Genomic DNA, 18,650 nt, shown 5'->3' on the forward strand with positions numbered 1-18,650 from the left:
GGACAGCAAAGCTTGTAGTGCAATAAGATAATAAGGAACAGTGAATGGACCAATGGAACGACTATGGACTTGATTTTGGATGGCGTGAGTTTAATATCTGTTTTTAAACCGTATTCTTTATTGGTGGGTTTTAATAGAATTTTGATTGTATAACTGAAGTTTAATGTTTATGCTTTATGTCTAAATGTTGTTTTATGCTTTTGTTTTAATTTGGTTAGGTTAATTGATAGTTATTTGTTATTGACTTGCTATCTTTTGGTTTTCACATGAATTTTGCCTTTATAATGTTGGAAATCGCTTTGAGTTCCCTTAGGGGGAGAAAAGCGGTATATAAATGTAGTGAATAAATAAATAATAAATTATATTGTGTCAGAAGTGAATTGAGAATATACTGCAAGTCGCTTCTGATGTGAGAAAATCGGCTGTCTACAGAGACGTTGCCCAGGAGACGCCCGGATGTATTTTGATCATGTGGGAGGTTTCTCTCATGTTTCCATATGGGAAGTTGGGCCTGACAGATGGGAGATCTGTCAGGCCCGTTCAGATCAGCAGTCCAGCTGGCAAAAGGGTTTAACTCACTGCAACACTGGAATGGATTAAACTCTAATAGATGTAATCAGAATATACAAGATTATAAAGCAATATGAAAGTAAATTCTAAAAGCTTGGGAAGATAAGAACATTATAAATTAAGATTTAAAAATACGGAGAGAAAGAGTAGACTGCAAATTTTTGGGAAGTGAGTGAAAAAGCATGAAACTGAACCAAGGAAGAAGGAAGCCTTCATTGGGCGAGAAGCCTAAAATTCCTAGAACACTGATCTCAAGCAGGCCATAAAAAGAAGCAAGTGCTGGAAGATGGGGAGGAAGGGGAGAGTTAGGTTTGGATGTTAAAATGAGAAGCTTGTGCTGAATCCTAAAAGGGATGGGAAACAAATGAAAAAATATATAAAATGGGGCAACATAATCAAAACAAGAAGCCAAAGAGATAATCCTAACCGCAAAAATCTGAATGAAAACCAGAGGATGAAGATGAGCTAATGTTAGACTAGAAAAAAAAAAAGATTACAATAATCAAAGTGGGATATGTCCAAGTCCAAGGCATGAACTGAGGTCTTAAGAGAAAAAGCAAAAAAATGTATGATTTTGGCAATTCTAAAAATAAAAAAATCAACATCTTTGTTATAGCCTTGATATGAGAAACAAAGGAAGAGTTAAAATAATAATAAAATAAAGCAAGACCATGTGTGTCCTTCACAGGTTGAATGGGAATATTTTCAATAGTAATGGAGAATGCACACTGTAAAGATGGCTTAGGAGGAGAAATCAGTAATTCTGTCTTTGCCATATTCGCCATGCTGAAAATAGTTGGAAATAACAACAACAACAACAACAACAACAACAACAACAACAAAACAACTTTATTTATATACCGTCCTATCTCCCCGAAGGGTCTCAATGCAAAGATTCAATGCTGTACAAAAGAAAAACAACTAAACAAATAATGATCCTACCCAAAACCCTTGCAGATCCACATTTAAACCAAAAATAAGACTCATTATATTAAAAACACGTAACATTTACAATTCCATAGTAATCTATCAAGAAAATGGAGGAGTCAGAAAAGGTGCTGTAATATAATGTCTAGTGTCAAAAAAGTTCTGGAATGCAGAAATATAGCTGAGTATCATCAGGATAAAGATGATATTGAAAACATGCAAACTGATAAGATTTCCTAGAGATAGTGACCAAAAAGAAGACAATAAAGGGCCTAGAACTGAACCCTGGGGAATCCCAACTCAAAGGACTGAATATAGGCATTTTGACTTTGCTTGAAGGAGATCATTTGAGGTTTTTTTTTTGTAGGAGCTGTTTCCCTTTCAGTGCAAAGAGCAAAATCCAGATTGAAAAAGATCAATTATAGAAATACGAGGAAGAAAACTGAAGCAACATATATAAACAGCACGTATCAAAATTTTCAAGAGGCCAAACAATGAAGCAGGGCAACCATTAGAGCGATAAAATGGATCAAGAGAGGCCTTCTTAAGAATTGGAAAAACAGTCGCATGTTGAAACTCAGAAGGAAATGAACCAGTAGACTAATAATATGGAGAAGAGAAGGGAGAATGGCAGGAACAACAGTAATCAAGGAGTAAGAGGGAATACGATGATGTAGAAGAGATGATGTAGAAGGATTCAACCACATCAACATTTTGGATAATTTTAATATGACAGGGTCTAACATTAGACATTTGGATAATGTCTAACAAGGCAGTGTGGAAAGTTGAAAACGTAGCAGGAACAGACATTTGACATGTTGGTAATGAGGAAGTTTCAGGAGCAGCAAGATCAGAATGGATTGTTTCAGTGTTAGCAATGAAGACATTTTCAAAATAATCAGCAGAGAATGATGGAGGGAAGATGGTGGTGGTGGTTTAGAAGAGAATTAAAGATAGAAAGACATTGTGGGTACTGTGCAGCATTAGCATGAATCAAGGAAGGACAGAAGAGAAAGAATGGGAGAAAGAATAAAGAATGACCTTTCAACAAAGGATTTCCCCAGACACTAACTCTGAAAGAGCTGGCGGTGGGGACGGCTGTCAGGGAGCTCTGGCATGGGCTGGTCCATGAGGTCACAAAGAGTTGGAAGTGACGGAATGAATAAACAACAGGCACTAACAAGCCACGCCTAAAAACTGTCAGGCCATCAAATGCTAATCAAGGTGGCCAATTGAGACACCTAGCTCCAACAGATAAGAGTTCTTTCTCCCACCCTACACCTTCCACAGATATATAAACCCAATTTTCCTAGTTTCCAACAGACCTCATAAGACCCCCTGAGGATGCCTGCCATAGATGCAGGTGAAACGTCAAGAGATAATGCTTCTAGAACATGGCCATATAGCCAGAAAACCCTACAACAACACAATAAAGAATGAATTTATAGTGAGTGTAGTCTTCCCCCTCCCTGGTCCTTCTCCATTAAAGTTCAGCTGTGTGAGAACAGGAAATAAAGATACTGAATAAAAGGAGGTTTGATAGAAGGGCCATATGCATTGACAAAGGGGTAAAACTATCAAGAGTTGAAAATAAAGTTAAGTGAAGAAACAACTGAACGCAAGGAACCAAGAGAATTAAATTAAATCCAACGCTTGTGAAAAGAACTCAGAATTAAGAGAATGAAGCTCTCAGAAGGAGCAAACTGAGGAGGTGAATTGTGAACAAGTGCCAAAGAGGGAAGATGATGATCGGACACAGGAAGTTCAGTAACTGAAAAGCAAGAGAAAGAACAATTCTTAATAAGAAAAAGATTGAGACAATAATCGAGGGAGTGTGTAGGTGAAACAGAGCTCACGTCCAAAAGAATACAATAAAGAAAGAAAATGTGAGGCAGCAGGATCTTGGGAACTATACACCCATAATAAGAATGGGAATATCATCTGGAAGAAAGTCCATCAAGAATGAAAATCAAACTGAAGCTGAGAATAGGTCATGTGGGTGGTAAATGGCTGCAACCTGAAGGTGCAGAGGCAGAAAGATTCTCACAGCATGGGCCTCAAAAGAACAGAAGCAATGTGTTGGGTGGAAAGGACAAAAGATGAAAGTGGCATGAGATTGTTAATAGACAATCCATCCCACCCACCCCTTTCTCATGTATGAAAAAAGAAGAGTCCTCCAAAGGAGAAGGGAACTAAGCTGCAGTACTTCAGGCAGGGGGCCAGGTTTCAGTGAGAGCAGGAAGGTGAAAAGGCCTGGAGAGAAATAAATCATGAGCAGTAGCAACTACAGGAGTAACTTAGTAACACTTCTGTAAGTAGCAAGAAAGGGGAAACTAGAAAGAAGGAAGGATGCGGATGTGTATCAGATGAGAAAGAATGAAAAAACGAGAGTAAAAATGTTAAAAGAACTTTTTTTTTTTAAAAAAGAGTTACAAATGAAAAGATGAATGCAACCAAAAGGAAAAAAAAAAACAGAATAAAGAAAAGAAAAAAAATGTATGGAATACTAATATCATTTTCAATGAAGCCAGGATTCTCAGTTGGCTGACGAAGAATATTTCCTAGATTTTCCTTGCAGAAGATGCTGGAATAGTTCTGGCCTGATTTAACACCTCCAGGTGCTAGAGATGACACACTGGATGTAGGACGGCAAATCCTGGGCCGGAGTTTGTCAAGAGGCAGTACAGTGGGGCTGGGTATCCAGGATTGGTTCCAGGAAGCCTCATGAACACCAAAATCCATGGATGTGAAGTCTTATTATATAAAATGGCATAATAAAATGATATCCTTTACATAAAATGATAAAATCAACTTGGGGGGGGAGGGAGGGGAGGCATTTTTAATCTGTGGGTACAGAGGACAGACTTCAGTTGGGCTTCTTTAAAGTTTGCTTGACTAATTGTTGTGTTATACTCTAACCCAAACACATTCCTCGGCAAGTCACAAAAGCATTATATATATATACTGAGCATAGTCTGTACTGTACTGTATGGAAAGACAACTTGGAGGGAACAGTACATTTCTGATTTTTCAAAGATAGATGTTTAAAATGCTAACAATGAAGGAGCCTTGCGTTCCGTTTAAAAGCTGAACTCTTGGAGACATTCTGAAGATGTTCAAGGGTGATTCTGGAAAAGTTGTTGATGGAGTCTCCCTCCTTCTGAGGTTTTTAAACAAACAGTGCGTAGGGAGTGCTTTGATTGTGTGTCCCTGCATGGCAGAAGACTAGACACGATGGGAAATCTTCAGAATCTGTGGTTCTTTGTGTGCCTGAATGCAAAAATAACATTGGTAGCAAACCCTCTGGTCTAATTTAATGAGATGAGATGATCCTTCACAAGGGTGTGTTTCAGCAGCTTACAGCTCCATCTTAGCCAATAAGATGCAACATCCACACAGAATCTTCCTTTTCTATAATTATAACATTTATTTTGCTATCATTTACTAATTGTCCTATAAACCTGTGGATAATGAAACATCGGCGATGGGAACATGCAGCAGAGATTATGTAAATCCCATTGCTTCAGTGGGAGTGCTCTGATTAGGACAAGCAATTAGAGGTCGGCCCAAGCTTTGTCTGCCAAACATATGGAGAAATTCGTAAATGTTGGAATGTTCTTCTCACAAAAAGAACCAAATCACTTTCTCACCCTTCCTTAACTACATCGACATAAAGACCAGGGGTGTGTGCTCTCCAAGGCACAGCAGACAGAATGTATTGTTGTAGTTCATTTCTATATTTAAATTGGGTTTGGCCAGTCATGCTGCCTTTAGGCTACAAATGGAAGTGCTGCATATCTCTGTTCTCTTCCTTTTTCATTGAGGTTGAAATACAGATATCCCTTTCAGTAATTTAGCCCGGGTCCCAGCATTTGATGAGATCTCTAGTTCACGTTCCATTGCTTCCAACAGCCGTTTTTATTTATTTATTTACTACGTTTATAAGCCGCCCTTCTCACCCTGAAGGGGACTCAGAGTGGCTTACAACATACACACACACACACACACACACACACACACACAAAAACACATACATACAATATATTATATTATTATATTATATTATATACATACAATATATTATATTAGCATAGTACAATATCAGTATTAATTATTACTATATTGTATTATACCATTATATTGTAATATTATTAGGAATATTACATGTAATATAAATATATAATTATAACATCATATTATTATTATATTGCATTACATTATATTATTATAAATATTATATGTATATACAATATATTATATTATATTACATTATATTATTAACATAGCACTGGAGAGTAAAGGAAAAGTAGATAACTGGAGGACCTGATAGGAAGATAGTGTTTTCTTAGTTCTACAAATGGATAGGTTTCAACACCTATAAGCTAGAAGTGTTAAAACAATTAGGCCATTACTGTTAATGGAATAAGAACTCAACTACGGTGTCGAGATTGTTGAGTATTTCATAAGTAGGGAGCTACATGCACAGAGTTTGAGCATTCAGCTACAACTCTGGAGAACAGGGTTCAATAACCGCTCAGCCATGAAGACCCCCACCTTAGAGAAGCCTGATAGTTTCAATTTAGAGTTAGCATAAATCAGGAATGACTTGAAAGAACACAACGTCATATACCTATTAGTCAGAGAGTTGGTTGTGACATTCAAGTCTGAAGGCATGAGCAGACTCAAGACCATGTTGACCAAGCAACCTGCTTCAGGAACTCCATTTGTAATTCCCTTAAATTTGAAATCCAGTGTGTTAAAATTCTCCACTATATATAAATGTGAGGGAAAAAAAACCATGAAGTTTCCATGAACACCCTTCTGAGAAGAGATTGCCTAAAGTTCCCATCTTGCAGGTCGCCACAAGATCTATGTGAAAACAAAATGACGAGAGGCAGGAAGGTAAATGGAGTGGGAGAAAGGTCTGTTTTTAGAAGGGATGAAGCAATCTGCTTATTTTCATTGTACTTTGGGAAAGGTAATAACTGAGCTTGGCCAATAGGAACCTGCTGCTCGCTTGAGTGAACTCTATGATACAATAGGCAAATGTCACTGATCCTTGGCCAGTAATCTGTTCTTAATTGTAAACAATCAATTTACCGACCTGCCTGGAAATAGAGTACACAGCAGTTGAGAAACTCCTCCCTCCCCCAATTCTTTTTTAATTGGAGAAACACTATACTAGCAAGTCAAAAGGTCAACTGAAACAGATGAATTCATGCAACTTTTGATAATTGAGCCTGGATATGATATCATGGGGTGAAATAAGCTAACAGCCACCCCTTCAAGCAATGTATTACACAAACCTTACCTGAAATTCCAGAGAAACTAAAAATTGGACAATTTACTCATGCCTTTTCAAGGGAAGATCAAATCCTTACTAATAAATGTGATATGATAACTCAATCAATGCTTGAGTGAGTGAACCCTTTCCAAAATACACAAAAGCAAGGATTTTTTTTGCGTGAGTGTTTTTAAGTTGAACTTTCCTGGAAGCTGCAGGATATCTTTCAATCAATCCTAGATCAAGCAACCAATTTTCTTCAGGATGGGGGTCCTGCTGCTGTCATTATGACAGGTCAACATTGACATGGAAGACAACCTCTGTCTCTTAACCAGGAAATCAATAGTTCACCTAGGTTTTTTTTCCAGGAATTACAGAATACACATTCCTGGTTGAGTAATATTGCCTTCAACTGCATGAGAAAATGTGCTTCATTTTGTATTCTTTCCTGATTAACAACCACATTATAATCATTTTCAGTACCTGGGCCTATATTGGAAATGATGCAGTCATACAATCATTTAATTTTATCAAGACTGTACTTAATTCTCTTAAAATATTTTTCTTTCCTAATTAATTATAAACACACATAAAGCGGAATATGTTGTTTTCCAGATTCCTTATGCACTACATGCTTTCCCTCCCTTAAGAATAAATTATATCATTTTTGGAAAAGGCAACATTGCTTTAATTCTATTAATATGACTAATTTACAACAAACCTTTAAGTAAAATATATTATATACTAGCTTGGGGACCCAGTGGAGCCCGGGTTATTTCAGAAAGGCATTGTGTGCCAAGGTTGGTCTTTATCAATTATTTATGTGGCTCGCAGTGGTCTCAGGAAGTTAGTGGAGGTACTGTGAGTCCCATCGTCCATGGACCATCATCCTCCAAACAGCATCAGGATGTAAAGTGGAGTTGTTGGAGTTTGAATTCCAGAACCAAAATTTTACAACTACATATCTAACAGAAAGGTTTCTTTCACATGTGATCATAAAAAGGGCACAATGAGATTTAATTTGAGACTGAGAGAGAAAGAGGGAGAGAGAATGTGTGAAAGTGAAACTCTGGCTTGACTAGGGCCACAATTCTTTTTTGTTTTTTGCATAAATTTATGCATACTTTACTACTTTGAAACACTCCCTATGTAGTAACAGTTCAGCAGCAACTACTTGCTGAATATATATGTTGCTCATTTCTATTTACTGCAGACATAAGCCCCTCCCCCTAAATAAAAGTAAGTTCTATACTGAATGTTGGCCTATTTGCACTTACCTGTCCCCAGGCGGAGGTTGCCCACTCCACACACAACTGTCTGTTACAGCTCTGAGTATCCACTGGGCGCTTGGCAATGTGAGCACATATGTCACTAGACATGGGGACAGAGTTGCCTGTAGCTATCAGTTTTTGACATGTCACTCGACGGGTCTGGATGCCTCCACCGCAACTTTGTGTACAATGGGACCATGATGTTACCATCCACCTAAGCCAAAAATAAGATAGAGGAAAAAATTATGAAGAGAAACATAGCAATATTACGGAATCGCCCACCTATCTTTTTTCTGAAACATATTCTTTTAGTCTTCAGTCTTAGCAAGGAGCTTTTACCATCTATTTCTGCTTTTACCATCTATTTCAGGCAAACACTGAATTAAGGGAGTGTTTTAAATGAAAAAAAATCCAATCTAAAGGGCTCCAGACCTGCTCCGATGCAGCCCCAGGAACTGCAACCTGTCCACACAGCCCACATGATACAGCCCATCCACATGGTCAACCAGACCAAGGACCTAACTGGGTGCTTGTTGCCACCACTGCTTCGCCAACCACAGGCAGCTCTCTCCCAGAGACTTGCTGGCAATGTTGGATTTCTGGTGAGTAGCTCAGCATCCGATGTGACATCACCAGGCACCAACAGGAAGCTTCTGCATTTAAGGCTTTGCTGGCAGTGTGAATAGTGGATCAGATGAGATCCAGCCTGATCCTGGAATTCACACTTCCCAAATGTGGGATCATTCTGGAGCTTCCAGAAAGCTCAAAAATAAATCTAGTGTTCTATTGTCATGAAGCAATGGCTGTACAGTTGAAATTGGATTTCTTTTCTTGAATTTTGAGGCTGCTTAATTCAAAGTTATCATTTCCAAGCTTTTCAATCAAGCAGATACATTAGAATATAAAAGTTTCAAGTGCCAACGATCTGTTCTGGAAATATTTCTTGCAATTTGGATAACCTTGTTATTGAATCAGACCATGGCGCCTAAGGAGGAAAATTGACAAAGGGAAAACACACCCACAAAACCAGGTCTTCAACCAATTCACAGATGAAAACTGGTAAATTTTCATGTGGCCACCAATAGCTCAGTCAGGCGCTGGTCCAAAGACCACCACTTTCAGTAACATTGGATTAAAGGCTTCTCAGATGAACTGAAATCCCTGCCTAGATTTGGGGTTTGGGAATACATATCTAAAAAGTTTTTGAACCAGAGTTTTAATACATTGTTCAGTTACACTGCGGTCTCTAAAAGGATTTGAAGGTTTCATGGAGGCTATCCCCCCGTGTACAGAAATAAGCATGTCTCTAGTGTTCATATAGCCATTGTCATGCTGATAAGTGTGCGGGCTTCTTGTTAAGATGTGCTGTGAAGACAGGTTCTCTTTGATAGATATGGCTGTGTTCAAGCATGTGATCTCTGGACAATAATTTGTTAAAAAAGGAAAAGCTGTCATCAATTGCTCAGAGGCTTTTGGAAGAAAGCAGGAGGAAATGGAAGGGAAATGATGATCGGTTCCATGGGAGAGCTCTGGTCAAGTCAAGGATTGTACAATTCAGCTTCATATCCTTCCCAACTAAGTTTGTATCCCAAATGTCTGAGAAAATCAAAGTTTGTCCCATCTTATAAGTAAAAATCTCTTCTATGGGACTAGTGCTCTCACATTCCTGAACATCAATCTTTCCCAACTCTGTGCCCTTCATAAGGGTTGGACTACAACTTCCACCTACCCAGAAAAACAACTATTGGCCATGCTAACCATGGATGAGGGAAATCGTAACCCTATACATTTGGGAGGCTCTACGTTGGGTATAGCAACTTTCACATGTGGAGCAGAAAGGGCATTTGTTTGCTGTTATTCTTTTGTTGATCAGATACCCGCAACCATACACAAATACAAATACATTTTCCACCCTTTTTTCCGATTATACAAGTTTTTTTGCCCCTTGTAAATTCCAGACCAACTTTTCTAACCTCTTTCTGTTTCCAAACATTCACTCATTTCATCAGTTCCTTGGGAGTCAAAAAAGCAGCATGGGCAGTGTTGCAGCTTAAGAAGGGGCTGATGCACATAAATCATTCCTGTAGAAGTATTCCCATCAGCAAGTCAGCCTTCTGCTGATATTAATGAGCATGCTTCATATTTCACTAACTCCCCTGGTTCCAGCTGTTTCTTATGATTCAGCTAGCCAGCTAGAGATCTGTTGCCTAAAGCAGAGGTGTGCGAAACATTATGGAAAAGTCATAAAATAGGAGACATTTCCACAGTGGCTGCTCTGTGCTGATCATGGCATTTATTTATTTGATTTGCAGCTCTGCTGGCATTGCTGCTGTTGTCAGATAATGTCATGACAAAATTCGGAGACCATGAAAACACAGGAAATCACTGAAGCCGAACTGGATCATTGGTTCATTTAGCTTACTAATTTCCACCTTCATGAATTTTGATCCATGCTGAACTTTGGCCATGTTGGCTGGGGATGATGGGAGTTGTTGTCCAAAATATCAAGAACAGGCATGGGCAAACCCAGGCCCAGGGGCCAGATGCGGCCCCTTGGGCTCTTTTCTCAGGTTCTCTTCTCTCTCACCATCCAATCCTTTCTTTCTTCTCTCCCTCCTTCCCTCCCTCTTTTTCCTTCCCTTCCACCCTTTTGTCCTTCCTTCCTCTCTTTTCTTCCTCTTTCCCTCTCTCCCTCCCTTCCTTACTTCTCTCTTTCTCTCTCCCCTTCCACCCTTCCATTCTTTCTTCCCTCTCTTCCTCTTTCTCCTTCCTTCCCTTTTGTCTTTCTTTCATTCTCTCTTTCCTTTATCCTTCTCATCCTTCCATCCTTCTCTTCCTCCCTTTCTTCCTTCTCTTTTTCCTTCCTTCCTTCCTTCCCCTCCATCCTTCCTTTTTGTCTTTCCTTCATTCCCTCTTTCCACCCTCCTTCTCTCTCTCCCTCTTTCTCCTTCCATCCTTCCTTCCTTCCTTCCTTCCTTCCTTCCTTCCTTCCTTCCTTCCTTCCTTCCTTCCTTCCCTCCCTCCCTCCCTCCCTCCCTCCCTTCCTTCTCTCTTTCTTTCATCCTTCCCTTCCTTCCTTCCATTACTGGGAAGCCAGTCCTCCTAGCAGGGAGTACTATCATGCAGCCCCTAAGTTAGAAAGCTTGCCCATGCCTTATATAGAAAGACTCAGATTGGAGGCTGCTTTCCAGAGTCTTTCCCCAGCTCTACTTGCGAATGTCAGAGATTGAATCTGTGACCTTGGTACATGGGAAGCACACCTCCATAACTATTTTCACTAAACCCATTCATTTGTACATTTTCCAGAATGCATGGTTGAAAAATATACTATAAGCTCAAGAAGTTTTATACTCAATACAGCACTATGGATTTTGAAAGGTGCCCTGCAGTTTCTCTGAGTACAGAGTACAGAAATGGCAATTTCTATGAACTCCTGAGAGAACTCCTTTTGTTTATTAACTAAAAGATTCTTGTCCTTACAGTTGCAAAGTTTCTTTTTTGAAAAGAAAATCTCCCAAGGGCCAGACACCAGAGTTTTCACTTAGCAGGCCTCCCTACTCTACCCATCAAACCTTATTACTAAGGAATTACACTAAAGATGATGCATGGATACTATCACTTTTAAACACAAGAAAAACAATCTTACATGTATCGTTAATGTTTCCACTAGGCATCAGGAAGTCCTAATCCCTTCAGGTACTATGGATATGACTGATCTACACATGCTACAGTATAAAATGGTGGAGGCCCAAAGTGATAAAACATATTGCACCTGTTGACATGTTCCAGTCTTCACTGCTCTCTGTTGCTTTACATGTAATAAATACCTTTTAAAAATACCACTACAGGGAGTAAATTGGAACAATACTTTATTCCTTGATGAAACCTGAATACACCAAAAGTGAAACTTAAGCCAGTCATCGAGACTAATGTTGTATAGGCAGTTGGCAATCTGTACCCATGGATTCTGAACCCACAGATTCAATCTTTCCCGGCATGAAAAAAATATATAGAAAAATGCATTCTATATATTTTGCCATTTTATGATTTTACTAAAAAAGGTAAAGGTTTTCCCTGACATTAAGTCTAGTTGTGTACGACTCTAGGGGATGGTGCTTATCTCCATTTTAAATCAAAGAGTCGGCGCTGTCCATAGACATGTCCAAGGTCATGTGGCCAGCTTGATTGCATGGAACACCATTATCTTCTTGCAGAAACGGTACCTATTGATCTACTCACACTTGCATGTTCTTGAACTGCTAGGTTGGCAGAAGCTAGGCCTAACAGTGGGAGCTCACTGCGCTCCCCGGATTTGAACCACCAACCTTTTGGTCAGCAAGTTCAGTGGTTTAACCTGCTGTACCACCAGGGCTCCCCATTTTACTAAACCATTGTATATAAGGGGATTCTTGTATCCATTGTGGGCCCTGGACCCAAACCTCAACAGATACCAAGAGCTCAGTATATTTTGTCAGGATAACTGCAGCCATGTTCCCGCTTCCAGTTAAGTTATTTTGACATCTATAACAATAACAATTAGCTGACATATCATGAAAGGTTAGTAAATCAGCTTTCTAAGGCAACTCCTTTCCTTTGGTGAGTGGCAGTATTTTATGAAGTAAGTCTTAGTTCAACACAGACAACCATGCGGTTAAGACCTGTAGTGTGTTAAAACCCCTACTTTAAAGATATTATATTCTAGTGACAGATGCTTGAAGGATGGAAAGATTATTGCTTTGCAGTGAAATGTTATAACACATATTGCAGATTTAAATCCAAACCTTGAAGGGCAGTCTCTTCTGTTACAAGCAACTGGTGGCAGAGCAGGCTTGGACTTGCCTACACAATGGGATGTGTTGACTGGTTCTCCACCTAGTAAGCATCTCAGTTGATGATACTGTAGTCCCTTGTTACCACAGGAAGCTGAACAAGGCGACATCTTATCGACTGACCACCAATAATCTGAAAAAGCAACAAATCACCCAGACTGAAAAATCTAACACAGAATCATAGAGTTGGAAGAGACCACAAGGATCACAAGTCCAACCCCTCGCCTTGAACAACAGACATTTATTAACATTGGTAAGAAAACAACGACAAATATCACAACCCTCTTTTTTGCAGAGAGATATTTGGAGGGAAATTGACAAAAGGTCAAACTTATTCTCAGTTGGTTGGCAAGAATTTGCTCCTTCAATCAGAACAAAGGCTCATTCTGTTTTTAAGGTGGGGGTTAAATGGTGTCTGGGTGGTCATTGTTAATGTCACCTATTTTCAGGTTATGTTTTCGCAAAACAATAAAAACAGAGAACATATTGCTTCCATGACCACTTTCTGAAGAGGGAAACAATCTGACTACCATGACAGTAGTGGCAAATGATAAAAAGAAATATTCCAAAACTGAATAAATTAAGTCACAAGTAAATGTTCCTGTAAGATTTCCCAATACATCAACTACTTTTAAAACAAAATCTGTGGAAATATGTTAGAAGATACAAGACTATGAATGTAATACTCTGAAAATGCAAAATGTGTATGAATCAAGCTGAGTAGACAATCCCCTCATGCAAAACCTGGCGTTTTGAAGTATATTACGGCTTGTATTGTCATAATTATTGATGATTATAAACTATTTAGGCTAGTAAGAACAACATTAACAGATTGCAGAGAATTACAAAATACTATCTCCAGAGAGGCATAATTGTAAATGAAAGTTAGACAGTTAAAAAGGGAGGATCCAAACTTTTCATATACACTGATGGAGGAACTACTCAATATCTCTCTGGGTCATGGTTAACATATCTCCATGAATGGAGTGAAAAGGGGCTAGTGTCAAATTGAGCACCACATCATACTGTCCTTAAGACAACTCCATGGTTTGACTGTATGTGAAATATCTTCAGATTTTCCCTACCATCTACTAAAAGTGGCTGCTGAAAGCTCTCCAGCCTCACTGTACCGCTCCTGGAGGTAAGCTCATACTTTGATCAATGGAACAACTAAAGGGCATAGATGTTTGTGAGGGTCAATGAGACCAGGACAGACTACCTCCTGCAATGATCTGGACACTATAAAAGCCAACATATTATTTGAAGGCACAAATTGAGGAGGAAAAATTACTACTCTAATCATTGTGATACTTTCATCCCTAAACAAGAAGAGTATTACAAGGTCAATGTAGATTCTGAAACTCCTCCATGGATCTAGTATAGCTTGTGTGTGTATGTGCTCCTTCAAGATATCTGTTGATTTATGGAGATCCCATGCATTTCCTGGAATTTTTTTGGGCAAGAAATACTCAGAGATGACTTTGCCACTTCCTTCCTCTGAATTAAGCTTACAACACCTAGTGAGAGTTGGTGGTCTCCCATTCACATACCAACAAGGGCTGCCCTGCTTAACTTCCAAGACAGGATCTTGTGTCTTTAGTAAATATGCATAGGGTAGAAGGCATGTAGCTATTGCGATTCTTGGGAGGTAAGTTAGAATATCTGAATTGTTTTTGCTTGACCATTTAGTATACTTCTGCTTGATAATTCAGGGCACTCAACTGCATAGGAGTCTTATTTATTCATACTGAAGTATTTCTATCCTATACTTTATAATGAGAATTCAGGGTGACATATAGAAAATAATAATTTTAAACATTGTTAAATTAAAAACAATTGTTAAAACAAGATACAAATTTGATAAGGGCTACAACAAATTAAAATACTTTAAAAGACTGTACTTTAAAACCATATTCAAGTAAAGTTTAAATAAATAAAGGGTTTAATAAAAAAAATTATTGGCTCAAGCACTCTCCTATGGGAGGGCATACCACAACTGGGGTGCTACTGCTGATATGGTTCTCTTCTATGTGTGAGTGTGTCAAGCCCCCTTTCCTTCATTCTGGATTTCACGGTAAAACATATTTAGTAAACAAAAAAAACCCATCATTGTTATTTTTAACTTAACATTTAATATGACTGTACAATGTAATGCTTTTATAATCCAGTCAGCCCTCCACATTCACTGGAATTAGGATAACAGAAGCCATCAAATGTGGGGAAAATGCAAATTGAAAAACACTACTTTTTTCACCTGAGAGAGCACTTCTCTTGGAATATCTAGATTCTCCAGTAGAACCCTGAGGATCTACAAATGTTCTTTCTAGGGATGTCTAGGTCCTCCAGTGCAAACATATAGCAGAAATTGTCCATAAAGTCAAGCTAGAGATCTAGAGACAACATATTAATTCCTAGAGAAAAACATATAAATTAAATGGGTGACTAATCAAATTTGCAAAAGTGAAACCTGCAAATATGGAGGGCTGATTGTGCATGTGTTGATGCAATTGCAGACAAGATGTGTATAAGAAAAGTATCATCTACCCCAGTATTCTAATTAAAACGCAAATGAACAACAACAAATGAACAACAGCTACCTTGGATCTCCAGATATGTTTTTTGCACAAACAATCCTGCCTCATTTTGAGCCATACAACTGATTTCTCCTTGATCATCACTGCTGATATTCAGTATCTGAAGTATCTGTCCAGAGGCCAACACATGATGAGGCGCAGTGATGGGTTGACCAGCAAAAAACCAGGTGATGTTAGGAGTCGGATGGCCGTTGACTGGGCAGCCTGAAAAAAAACCCAATGAATAAATATGTCAAATCTCAACAAATTGGTTAACTACTTACCCCTATGGAAATAAAGTAACTCTTGTATTCAAAGGAGGAGTAGAGGAACCAATGACTGGAATTTCAAATAGTTTGGGGACTAAAATCATAAGCTTGTAACTAACACAAACATTGATAATAATATAATATTAATATTATATTAATGCATGAACCATGGAGCCCCCAGTGGCACAGTGGGTTAAACCCCTTTGCCGGCAGGACTGAAAACCGACAGGTTGCAGGTAAGAATCTGGGGAGAGGCGGATGAGCTCCCTCTATCAGCTCCAGCTCCTCATGCGGGGACATGAGAAAAGCCTCCCACAAGGATGATAAAAACATCAAAATCATCCAGGCGTGCCCTGGGCAACGTCCTTGCAGACGGCCAATTCTCTCACACCAGAAGCGACTTGCAGTTTCTCAAGTCGCTCCTGACACGACAAAATAAATAAATAAATAAATAAATAAAATGCATGAGCCATTAATATAATATTAATGCATGAGGCAGGGTAAAACATAGCAATAAAGTACAATAGATAAAAACATAAAGCCACGTAGATATAAAACTAAAACACACATGAAAATCATACCTACAAAATGTCAAGTTTAAAATAGACTAGGTAGGAGTGTTGGAAGAGATTGTCCTGATTCTTGGCAGGAAGTTGGACTGGATGGCCCATGAGGTCTTTTCCAACTCTCTGATTTTAGGATTCTAAGTATGTGTCTGTATTTGCTTTCATTAGGGTTAAACATGAATGAATGAATAATAATAAATAATGAACATGACCAAGAATACTCTCTCAAACATTAGAATACACTGCTGAAAATGAATGAAGCAGCAGGATGCACTAGAAGACTAACAGATGGATAAATTCACCTCTAAAACAGTTGTTTTCCTACCAAACTACTACAATGACAATGACTTCTTCTCCTTCTTTGTATCTTTATAGAGTACCATCAATGTACATAGCACTGTCCAAGTAAAACAACCAAAAAAACAGTGGATCCTGCCAAAGGCATACAAGCTAAAATGTATGTGCACATGCACACAAAGAGTAAGGAAGAAATAATACAATATAAAACTATACAATACAATTGCAAAACAAATTATTCATATACAATACACAAAAATGCAATACATTAATATGCAAACCAATCAAAATGCATTAGCTTCAGTTATATAGTGTTTATATTTAGTGTGTCAGAAGCAAATTGAGGATACAGTTAAAATGAATTTAAAACACAAACAAAGTTAAACACGTGGCATCATACTAAATTTCCCTTTATTATAATGCTTCAGTTGGGAATGCAAGATTCCTGCAAAAGTGGTAAAACTTCAAATTAAAAAATTATCTGAGAATGTATCTTTTTAGGAATCTCTAGATTCTTCAGCACAACCCTATGAGGAAGTTGACCAAAAGAGTCATATTGGAGGACCCAGAGATTACTAGTGGAGAGCATATTAATCAAATCTATAAACAATCAGATCTGCAAAAGTGAGCTAGGGCCAACTGTACATGCAATCAAAATATACAAGATTATAAAACAATATTAAACCAACGCTCCCAAAGCATTTTGGCATTATTACTGAATTTAAGATTAATTACCTTTGCTTTGGAGGCACTGATGTGGCACGTGTACAGGGAGGATAGAGTGTGAGAGATCAAAGCATTTTGCGCTCTGTTATTACATACATGAGAACAGATGGCTCTGATTTCATATCACCTTGCACATTTTAGTAACAGAAAAGTAAATTCATACTACAAAGTTTTAATGATACCAAATGATAATATATCACCATATAGTGTTTTCCCCCCATTTCCATCTGTTGAAACTTGCTTGTATACATACCAACATGTGGACAAGATTATTTTATTGAGTATGTCCCAAGGAAGATTACTTATGACATCTTCTCAAGTTGCGGTTTATATTTATATTGTATTCTCAGTCAGATTTATATTATATATGAAAGGTCAATGAAAACATGTTTGCATTAGAGATGATTACAATAGTTTTATACTCCAGCACCGCTTTCATATAGAAACATTGCACACATGTAAGATTAGTGCATCTGAACATTTAAGCCATTCATTACCCAGGAGTTTGCAATGAAGAAACAGAAACTAATTATGCACTTGGGGTAATCCAAAATCCAAGGATTTTTCTGGCTTCAAGCTCAGCTTTTGGTTGTTGAATCACGCTTAAAACTGATGTTAGTGAGATATATTCACCACAAACTAAATTATGAAAGAATAACAGAATAAAAATCATGCCATAATGACTTGCTTAGCACGAATTGTTTGAATTCATGCAAACTGTTTTCAAATTATTTTTTCAAGCTCTCTTTTGTATCCTATAATAAGGAATGTGAAATGGGCTATGTAGTGATTTTTGGCATTACTAATCTTTGCCCTCTGGTTAAAACACTGATACAGTCTTAAATTTCAGTTTGGATGCTGATCTTAGGCATGCCGTGGTGGGCCGAGGGGTGCATCTATACTGTAGAATTAATGCAGCTTAGCACCATTTCCCCTGCTATGACTCAATGCTATGGAATCCTGTGATATGTTGTTTGGTGAGGCACCAGGTCTCTTTGGCAAAGAAGTCTAATGACCTTGTGAAACTACAAATCCTACGATTCCATAGCCTTGAGCTGTGGCAGTTAAACTGGTGTCAAACTGCATTCAGTCACAGCGTACGTGAACACAAACATTCCATAAAACCAGGACTTGAAAACTGGCTTATCCCTGGAAACTCAGGAAGTGACCTTGGGCAAGTCACACTTTCTCACTCCAAGAAAAAGGAAATAGCAAATCTCCATTGAATAAATCCTGCCAAGAAAACTTAGAATAGAGACACTATAAATCAACATCAATTGGAAGACACACATGGGCCGGGCTTTAGCACAGTAGTTTAAACCACCAGCTGCAGTAAAT

The 18,650-nt window shown here is 38.3% G+C and overlaps 1 protein-coding gene across 2 annotated transcripts in view; it reads right to left on the reverse strand.

The window, feature by feature from the left end:
• Positions 1-18,650, reverse strand: part of ADAMTSL1 (ADAMTS like 1) — a 650,838-nt gene that overhangs the window by 11,958 nt on the left and 620,230 nt on the right. For both annotated transcript variants that reach the window (XM_060762426.2, XM_060762428.2), the window contains 3 exons: positions 15,479-15,679; positions 12,834-13,014; positions 8,059-8,266 (listed from right to left, as the gene is read on the reverse strand). In XM_060762426.2, coding sequence (XP_060618409.2) covers positions 8,059-8,266; positions 12,834-13,014; positions 15,479-15,679 — 590 coding nt within the window. The remainder of the gene's footprint in view (positions 1-8,058; positions 8,267-12,833; positions 13,015-15,478; positions 15,680-18,650) is intronic.

This window comes from Anolis sagrei, chromosome 2 (assembly GCF_037176765.1).
Source record: "Anolis sagrei isolate rAnoSag1 chromosome 2, rAnoSag1.mat, whole genome shotgun sequence".
Taxonomy (NCBI): domain Eukaryota; kingdom Metazoa; phylum Chordata; class Lepidosauria; order Squamata; family Dactyloidae; genus Anolis; species Anolis sagrei.